This window comes from Tinamus guttatus, unplaced genomic scaffold (genome assembly GCF_059628265.1).
Source record: "Tinamus guttatus ecotype Peru unplaced genomic scaffold, ASM5962826v1 Tinamus_guttatus_pri_ptg000180l, whole genome shotgun sequence".
NCBI classification, from domain to species: Eukaryota; Metazoa; Chordata; class Aves; order Tinamiformes; family Tinamidae; genus Tinamus; species Tinamus guttatus.
In genome coordinates, this window is record NW_028288714.1 from 3,417,002 (window position 1) to 3,426,750 (window position 9,749).

General features: G+C 53.8%; 1 protein-coding gene across 1 annotated transcript; it reads right to left on the bottom strand.

The window, feature by feature from the left end:
* Positions 1–6,217: 6,217 nt before the first annotated feature.
* On the bottom strand, positions 6,218–7,276 carry LOC104572069 (G protein-coupled receptor 183). The gene has a single exon (XM_010219208.2). It carries the CDS (start codon positions 7,274–7,276, stop codon positions 6,218–6,220), a length of 1,059 nt encoding a protein of 352 aa, XP_010217510.1.
* Between the last annotated feature and the right edge of the window lie 2,473 nt (positions 7,277–9,749).

Genomic DNA, 9,749 nt, shown 5'->3' on the forward strand with positions numbered 1-9,749 from the left:
ACTTCTGTGCAAGTTAGAGACTTTTCTGTTCCTGGACAACTCTGGAAACTGGTTGGCATATGAAGGACTAATGTGAGTATCTCTTCTAAAATAAAAACACAGTAATTTGTATATGCAAATTAGTTAAGTGTTTTGAAACAGTTATACATTTCCTCTGGAAATACTCAGACTCTTCCTCCACAACTCCTTTATAACAAGTGGCTATGAAGAGTAGTGAATTGTTTCAGAAGTAAACATTTATCTGTAGGAAATAACAGTGTTTTATCACCTAGGCCAGTGTGAATTAAGTATGACAAGTGCCCTTTCAGGCACTGCCCACCTCAACAGCAAAGACGTGTTGGCATTTATTCTGTGGGATTTTAAACCTTGGAGAAGGGTAGCCTGGGACATGGGGATTCTCAAAACTTAAGTCCTTTTATACTGCTAGGGGCATGAGGTATCCAGAGGTCACGTCCGCGTGGAAAACCCCCTTTTGCTGGGCATTCCAGAAAACGTACTCAAACACAAGAGGTAAAATCCAGGATGTAATAATGTCAGCTGAGAACTCCCCGTGACATCTGACAAACCAGGTTTTGCACAAAAGTCTTTCCAGGTAGTGATTTCCACTCGAAAAAGCAAGGAAGGTCCCTCTGAAGCCCAGCGCGGTTCCTGTTTCGTACAAGAACCGCAGAAGAAAGATTCAAACATTAAAGCTGGAAAAGAACTTGGTTTCCACCCTGTTGCAGAGCTTTCCTGGACCGTTTTGGTGGATTTGAGTGAGGAGCGTGTTCTGCACAGCTTGAGCAGGGCTTCGTCCAGCGCAAATGGGCATCTCTCCTCGTACGGCTTCTTTCTAAGGTGTGACACAAGCAGCGTTTTTAGGCAGCAAGGAAATGCAGAGCGCTTCCTTGTGGAGAGGACTTGGAGTCCCTAAGATATTCACAGTGCTTATAGTAAAGGCAAGATTTAACACCCAGTAAGATTTCACTAATACGCTGGCATTATTATCCGTTGTGACAAGGTTAGAATAATTTAGCAGGGATTTTCCGAGACTGTCGTGTGATACTTTGAAACACACGCGTAGAGCAGTTTGCATCTGGGGGAATCTGCCTGACGAGCCACTGAGTTCTCAAAGCCGTAACTTCTGCCACGCAGCAAAATGGGGCTCTGGGCCGGGCAAAGGCGTTTTCTATCGCCTCAAATTAGGTTTAAAAGTTCCGTCCTACCTCTTACGTGAGCAAATGCACTGTAGCAATTAATCCATGTGATTACTTGTGAACATGGGATAGAGAAGAGCTCTCATTAGTTTTGTCTGAAATAAAATTAAAAAAAAAAATGTAGCAAAACCTTGCAGGGTACTGGGCAACTGGCAGAGTATGTGGCTGTCTTTGGGCATATTTATGTAGCAAGTGCTACAGTGTTATATTTATTGCCAGTCTGACCAATTAAACTGGAGCTAACAGTTTGTTCAAGAAAATAAAGTCTGTAATCGAGGACTCCCATCTCTTAAATATATGTGTTTATCTGGAGTATATTTGCAGTCAAGGACACCCAAATCTAAAAACACTCAAAACCACAACTATCATGTTGTGGGAGAGCTGCCTCTGTTCAAAGGTAAATAAATGCACAGTATTTATTTGAACTGAGAGTTTCTTTGATATGTGAATGCATTTAATTTCTTAGTTGTGTTCTTCCACAAAGAAAAACCTAATGTTTGTAAAGATGGGCTTTCTTTTACCTGGGTGGCCATAGCAATACTAATGTGTTAGGAGAAATGTGCAAACACATGAACACATACATATCTGTGTGTATATATTTATATAGGCTTCACACATATATACTCTTCATATATATATATATGTGTGTGTGTGTGTATGTATTTAAAACACTTTGGGTTTAATTTTTACATTTCTGCTTTTTCTTTATTTAAAGAGATGCTTTGACCATAGGTAAATGCAGCTCTCAAACGAAATTCAGGCTTTGTATGTGCTACCACTGCTTTCCAAGTAGACAAAAAGACACGGGTGGTGGGAAAAGAGGAGCAGGAGGACCCGATTAATGGGTGTTGCTGACAAGATTCTCAGCAAATCTGTTGAGATTTCACTTTTTGCAAAGGAGTTTTAAGAGCAGCCTGGAAGTGAGCGGGGCTTGTTTGTGATTTGAAGGAGGCTGCTCCCAAGCCTGAGGAGTAGCGTGTGGGAGAAAGTATGAATGTACCTGCTTATAGCGGTAAGAAAACTGGGAGCATGCCTGAGCCAGAAGCGAGTCTGGCTTTTTGACCAAAGACAAGCAGAGACCGTGAGATTAGAAAAGGAGAGGATTTGAGGGAATTTAGGGAATGAAACAAGGAGAGAGTTTGAATAAAATGAGCAGTCTAGAAAACCGTGTAGAGGACTAGGAAACATTGCACAGGACAGGAAAAGAAAGATGTGCTGAGAGCAGGGCTGAGGAGACTGCCACATTACACTTAGTTTGCTTTGAAAATGGTTCACTAAGATAATGGAGAATTCAAGTGTGAACTATCCTGGGTAGTCTTTAAATGAAAGAAACAAAAAAAAAAAACCCACCCTTTTTTTCAGAGACACCAGACAGGGGGAGTGTTTTTGTTTTGTTTTGTTTTGTTTGCAGGGGGTAGCGGGTGTAACCGGGGCAGAAGGCAGGGTGGCCGCAGTGCCGCAGCGGGGCCGGCTCACCGTGGTGTGTGGCGGAGCAGCTGCCGGTGCTTCTCCCGGCGCAGCGGCGCCTTCCAAGCGGCTCCCGCTACTGTCGCGTCCTGCGCGACGGCAGCAGCTGCTTCGTCCCCTGCCCTTGCTGTGCGCCTGCTCTGCTGCAAGGCGCGGGGGAGTGCACACCTGCGAGAAGAGACTTCACCTGGGAGAAGGATCTGCACAGGCACCTGCTCCCCCGGCCCAAACAGTGACAGCGACACTCACTACGTGCCCCACAGACACTTTTATTGCAAGCAGATGTGCGCATTTTCACATGACCGTATTGTGCCGTTGCACGCAGGAGGCGCAGGGTCCGCAAAGGCGCCTGGCCTTCCCGCGCTCCGCTCCGTCAGCCCTGCTTCCCTCGGCTCGTCACCCTGCGGCAGGAGCGGGGAGAAGACCAAGCCGCGCGGTGCTAGAAGGGCTTCCCTGGCACATGGTGCTGAGCGGGAAGGGTCCCTGCTAAGGAGAGCGCAGCTTGCTCAGCACCTGCATGCAGAGGCTGCATGACTGCAAGCAGGCAGGCTCACCCATGTGGGGCGGCTGCAAAGCAGGGAGCGCCCCACTGGCTGCCCTGTGCTCCCAAAAGCCATTTTCCCCTCTTTCCTTAGGTTGAAAAACCCTACGGCAAACAGGGTCTCAAATCTTGCCCAGCAGAGGCTAATTTATTTTTAACAAATAAGGAAAAAAAGAGGAGGCCAGGCCAGGGAGTGGAGTGCGGCCGCGGGGCGGCAGCACAGGGCGAGCAGAGCCGCCCTGCAGCAGGGGCCTGGCGGGGCCGCCCGCGCGTGTCCTTGCGCAGGTGCCCGCGCCTCGCGGCAGGCGTCGCGCAAAGGGAGCCTGGGACACATCTGCACCGGCAAGAACAATGGCAGGAAAGGAGCAAAAGCGGCCGCGATTCAGTTACTGATAAGGAAAGGGATGAAAGATGTTCTCAGAAAGTTCACGCGCGAGGCAGGGCAAATGGCAGGAAGTAGGCAGCCTTCCCCAGGTTAGCTGCTCTGCTGAGGTGCTAACCGATGAAAGCAAAGGCGCTGCGCGTAGTCTGGTGAATGAAATGAGCGAAAGTGCACGGCTGTTCTGCACGGCACCCACTGTGCATGAGGCAACGCGCGGAGCGCAGCGCTGCATCGCCAAGCCCCTGCACCAGCGAGGAAGCGAGAGGCAGGGCTCATCCAGGCACTAACGCAAGCCCTTCCCTGGCTGCTTCCACACAAGCCCCTTTGCTCCTATTCCTTGTGCGTCTTTTCTGCTTGCGAGCCGGTTATGTTCCAAAGGCGAGTGTTCCAGGTTGGTGTGAGTCCAGGGCAGCATGGCTGGATATCCCCACCATGGTGCTTGTCTTGTGCTAGATCACAGTGCTCAGTGCTTCCCTCCTCCAGGGGCTCTCACTGGTGGCTACAGAAGGAAAGGCAGGGATACATTAAGGGAACACCAGGGAGAAAAACAGCCCAAGAACCAGCAGACCAGTCTGTATTTACACTTGTCCTCTTTTCTGAGAAGGCTTTCTCATTGATTTGCCTTTGGCTCTGCAGCCTAGTAAAACATCTCTCTGCCTCAGTCTTGGCAAGGTGGATTGGCCGCAGCTGTATAGCTGAGCTCAGGTGTTGACGTGGAGGCCTATTCAAGAGCTAGAGCTGTGCAGCACTTCCTCCTGCTCTTCCAGCAGCCCCTACGGTGCGAGACCGTTAAAATTGCACAGGAATTTGAGTTTAAAAGATGACAAGCTCTCCTAGGTAGCAGCAGGCGACATAACAGGCCAATAGGCACCAGCTGAGGGTTGGGGGTTCAAGCCGGACCTTAGAAATAATGTTTTCATCAGGAGGGTGGTGCAGCACTGGAGCAGGTCATCCGCAGAGGGGATGAGTCTCCTTCCTCGAGGGTTTTCAGGATGCAGCTGGACAAAGCCACGGCTGATCTGAGATAGTGTCAGCAATGGTCCTGCCTGGAGTAGGATGCTGGGCTAGATGATGCATGGAAGCCCCTTCCACCAACATCTCTGGATAATTTCTGACAGTGCACCATAACCTCGCAGTAACCACCAGTCTAGCCAGGCTCCTTCACACTTGTGAGGACCATTCACACTCTTAAATATCACATATTGCTCTTCCTTGTCCATGATGTGTAACACAGTTTTGAGGGCACAGGCTCTCTTCAGTCCAGTCCGTTGAAGTCATCCTGGCTCCAGAGGGACTTGCGGCCTTCAGGTTACCTGAGCAGTAGGTGAAGCCACCACCCTCCTCATCATCACCCAAAAGCTAATTCCTGTGCATTTAAACAAGGGCTGCCTCTGGCTGTGGTTAACCTCCTAGCAATAAAGAAAAGGTTATTGCCTTCTAGAATGATTTATACGAATTAAAAGTGTCAGTTCATGAAATGTCTTTAAGTTTACTTTTAAGCAAAATAAAGCTGTTTTTCACTCTTAATTGCTGTGCGTGTCCCTCTGTTCCTTCCACCCCCACATACAGAACAGACATCCTAGGAGCTGCAGAATCCTACGCATGTTTCTCGTCACTGAAAACCTCGCAGCTTGGCCATGTCAGGAAGGAGCTGCTGAGACCCTTGGGCTTGTTCCTCACCACGCACCTCCCCCACGGACAAGAAATGGACCTCAGGGCTGCGCGTGAGTGGCGCCGAGCGAGGCACCGGCACCGCTTCACTGCCGCCCGCTGCAGCCCCTCACGTCCAAGCACGGCCCAGTCCAGGCCCCATAAGTCCGTGCTGAGCGTCTGCCATCCATCCTTGGCGCGTTTCCTGCTCCAAGCAGGACCTGCTCCAAGGCTTCCCTGGAAGGTGCCAGCCCACGAGGCCGGGTTGCGTGGGCGCCCACTTGCTCAGAGCCACTCTCAGGAGGCGCAGGCCGGGCGCCGCGGCTGCGCTGAGCTGAGCTAGATGAGCCCCGTTACGCCCTGCCTGCAGCAGCTCCCCACGACCGCAACGCCCGTGCGAGGAAGGGCGCCCTCGGCAAGGAGTGGCAGCCAAAACAGCCGCCACGGGCGGTGCCGGCGCTCCCGGGAGCCCTGCGGCGTCGCTCCCTTGTTTATCTCCCCCTGCAGCGTGTGGTAAGGGCCGCTCGCCCGCGCCTCATGCGCGCCCTGTCCCGTGCCAGGGTGCTGCAGCAGGGCCTCGCGCGCCCTGCAACGGCAGCACTGAGCCCCACGGCGCGCAGCCCCCGCTCTGTGGGGAGCAGCGGCGGAGCCGGGCACGGGGACGGCCGTGCAGCCCTGTGGTTACCACAGCCGCGCACCCTACGGGATGTGGGGGACGTGTGGGAGGCTGCGGTGCTGGGAAACCCCCCGCGTGGCACCCTTGGCCGAGCTGCCTCTGCGGGAGCTGCATGAAAGCCCCATCCCTCCCTGACGGGTCCAGTGGGGGTCCAGCAGGGCTGAGCGTAGAGCCAGGCACACAGAGCGGGAAGGAGGATAAAGCCGGTCAGAGGGGCAGGTCCTGCTCTGCGCCTGGGCACCAGCGGCTGCGACAGGGAACAGTCCATCAGCTGAAGCCCAGAGCAAAAGGGAGGTATTGCACCACTACACAGACACGGAGCCGGGCGGCTGGCTGTTGCTGTTGCTCTCCGATGGGGTCTTGGCAGTGGAGGAGGTGCCCATGGAGCCGCTGTTCCTGAAGATGCGGAGCAGACGCCGCTTGTAGCCCCGGAAGGCGAAGAAGTAGATGATGGGGTCGATGCAGCAGTTAAGGTTCATGAACGCCACAGTCACTTGCAGGGACATCTTGAAGGCTTGCTGTTCCCGACAGGATGGCTGATACAGGATCTTCCTGACCATGAACTGGACGATGTTGAGGTGGTAAGGGGTGAAGCACAGCAGGACGGCCAGCAGCACTACCAGGATGACAGTGAAGGCCCGGCGGTGGTGCCCATTCTTCACTGTCAGCGGATTCTCCTTGGCCGTCTGGCAGAGCTTGAGGTTGATCCGCACATAGCACACCAAGATGATGCCCACAGGCAGGAAGAAGCCGAGCACACAGGCCCCCAAGAGCAGGTAGGGCAGCTTGGGCACCTCCTCGAAGTTGAAGTACTCCATGCACGTCAGCTTGTCCCCCATGCGCCGTGTCATGGGCCTCAAAAGCAGCGGTGCTGTCTGCAGGAACACCATGAACCAGATGAGGATGCAGATGCCCCGGGCACGGCTCATCCTGCGGATCCTGCCAGGGTGCCTGGTGCGCACCACAGCGATGTAGCGGTCCACACTCACGCAGGTCATGAAGTAGATGCCCACATAGGTGTTCATGTAGAAGATGAAGGCTGTAGCCCGGCAAAACCAATCCCCAAAGGGCCAATCAAACTCCAGGATGTAGTAGGTGATCCTGCCTGGCAGCGCCAGGGTAAAGAGAGCATCAGACAGGGCCAGGTTCACCAGGTAAAGGTCAGTGGAGTTTAGCTTCTTCTTCCTGCGCTGGAAGGTGATGCAGAGGGCCAGGATGTTCCCACAGGAGCCGAACAGCAGCAGGACGGTGTAGAAGAGGGAGAAGGTGACTTTGGCAGAGACATGGTGGTTGTGCACGTTGCAGCCGGTCTGGTTGCCGAAGGTGAGGTTAGTGAGTGGGGACATGGCCTCAGCAACAGCCATTTCCGCAGTGCTTCACAAAGTCTGTCTCTCCTTGGAAGAAGCAGCAGCAGCAGCGAGAGATGAAGAAGAGATATGAAAGTAGAGCTTATTGGTAACAGAAGCAGTATCCACAGGGCTGGGTCTCACCGAGAAGCAAAAGCCCGTCCCCTGCTCCCTGGCACTCCCTCGCAGCCCTAGTCATTTGGAAAAATGCATCTCTGCCAATTTCAATGTTGAGCGGCTCAGCAAAGGCTGTGACTCACTGTTTTCTCTCTGCTTCTTGTCGTCTGTTCCCCTCAGGGTTTTTATTTAATGCAAGTCCAATTGCCACAAGCAGGGAAGGGTGGTTGAACGGAGCACCCACACACAATAAGTTTTGTGCGGCAAGTGCCTCCCCGCAGCCCTGCGGCTGCCGCACCTGGCGGTCGGGCAGCGAGACAACCGCGCAGCGCCAACTCCGCGCAGCCCCAACCCCACGCAGCCCCGACCCCACGCAGGCCCGCGCAGCCCGCGAGCCCCGCGCAGCCCCGCGGAGCTCCGCGGAGCCCCGCGCAGACCCCGCGCAGCCCCGCACAGCCCCGTGTAGCCCCTGAGCCCTGCACAGCCCCGCGCAGACCCCGAGCCTCGCGCAGCCCCGCGCAGCCCCGCGCAGCCCCCACGCAGCCCCGCACAGCCCCGCGCAGCCCCCGAGCCCCGCGCAGCCCCGCGCAGCCCCGCGCAGCCCCCGAGCCCCGCGCAGCCCCGCGCAGCGCGTGACTCCCGTGCACTCACGCTGGCCGGGCAGCGGCGGCTCTGCCCTCAGCGCGCGGGGGGCGGCGCAGCCCCGCGGGGTCGGGACGCGCGCGGCTCCGGGAGCTGCTCCCGCTGCGAGAGCGCGAGGGCTCTGGGGGTTTCGCCTCGCCTCGCGTTAGCAAAAATGGGTGTTCTCTCTGGGGCTTTTTTTTTTTTTTTTTCCTCTTTCTGTCGGTGCGTGAGAGGCATTTTGCTGCGGGGGGTGGGGTGGGGGGTGTTACTCTTAGCAGTGAGCTGAGAGCAGGGAAGATAAAATGACTGTACAGGCACAGAAATCCCTCCCGAAATCTTAGCCGACTTCAGCTTTTACTCTGAATGCTTCTCTGCAATGAGGCAAAGTGCGATCGAGCAAGGAGAAAAAGCCCAGCTCTGCCTGGCAAGCACCCCCGGAGCGTTGCCCCTTGGCACTGCCCCACGGAGGGGCTCCAAGTGCAGGGAGCACTGCACTTCTGGCACTTTCTGCACTTTCTGGCAAAGCCAGGGCAAATCCTCCCCTCACGGACCTGTGGCCAACGCAAGCCCCTGTGTAGCCCTGAGCCCCTGGGAGGCAGCAAAACGTAGCTTCATGTGTCACACATATGCAGGGAGACCCCCAGACCTGGCAACTGGCAACAACTGAACGGGATTTGCCCTTATTGGGATAATATTCCCACTGATGGTACAATTTACTGCACAGTGAAGGTCACTTGAAGCCCCTGTGGCCGGTCCGTTCTGCAGCCGTGTCCGCACCACATGGCCTTGAGCTTCTCCCTTCAAGTGGAGGGCCCTGAATCACCCACCCAGCATCCGTGCACTGTGCGGTGGGGAGGCTCTTCCCTCCGCTTTGGTGCTCCCCGAGGTGTTTGCAGGAGCACAGCCTCCCCTGACGCCGCAGGACGGTCCTCCCCACCACCGCTGTCCACTGGAGACCACCAAGACTTTCAGGGACCAAGAGGTTTTCAGGCTCTTTTTAGTGATTTGGGGTATTTTTGTTGTAGTTAGCAGTGATTATCTTGCTTGTTTTTTTTGCCTTTTTTTCCCCTTCCTTTCAAAACTCCTAAAAACTAGGAAATTCCCATGGAGAGCTATTCAGAGTTTTACTGGAAAACACTTAAGCCTAGAAATGTCAGGGTTAAGATTACAGTTAAGTAAAACCTAGATCCGCCCCATGTGCTAGTAAAGCCCAGCCCATTCTTTAATTGCATAATATTTATAATATTTTACAATATAGCTGCATTAGACTCTACTAATCTGTATACTCATGTATGGTGAGTCACTTGTATAGAAATCACACAGTAGATGATATTGCCATGAATTGCTACAAGTTAAATGTAGTGGAGTAATAGTGAAAATTTGCTAAACAACTTTCTGCTAGTGGAGATACTCTGTAGCTCAAGAGTTTTAGCATTATATCTCCCAAAGGGAAAGAACCCCTGATGAGGGAAGAACCCCTGAGTAAATTACAAAACTTACTGCTTTGTACAAGGAGAGTTTCTATGTCCATCTGTCAGGACTTAGGTTGCTCGTGCTTGCGCAGAGCTAACTTGTCCTTGGTCCACCGTGGCACAGAAGACACCAGCAGAGCCAGTGCTTAGCACCATGCCAGTGTTTTACCTAAAGAAAGTGGGATCCTGAGCTCCTCTAATGCTTTGTGTGAAGCACAGACAGCAGAAACCCTGGGCTCCTGTGGCAAGGGCCATGTTGGTGCCATCACTGGGAGGGC

What these genes read in the sequence shown, in the direction of transcription:
- LOC104572069 (XM_010219208.2), bottom strand. Translation starts at nt 7,276, where the DNA reads ATGGCTGTTGCTGAGGCCATGTCCCCACTCACTAACCTCACCTTCGGC.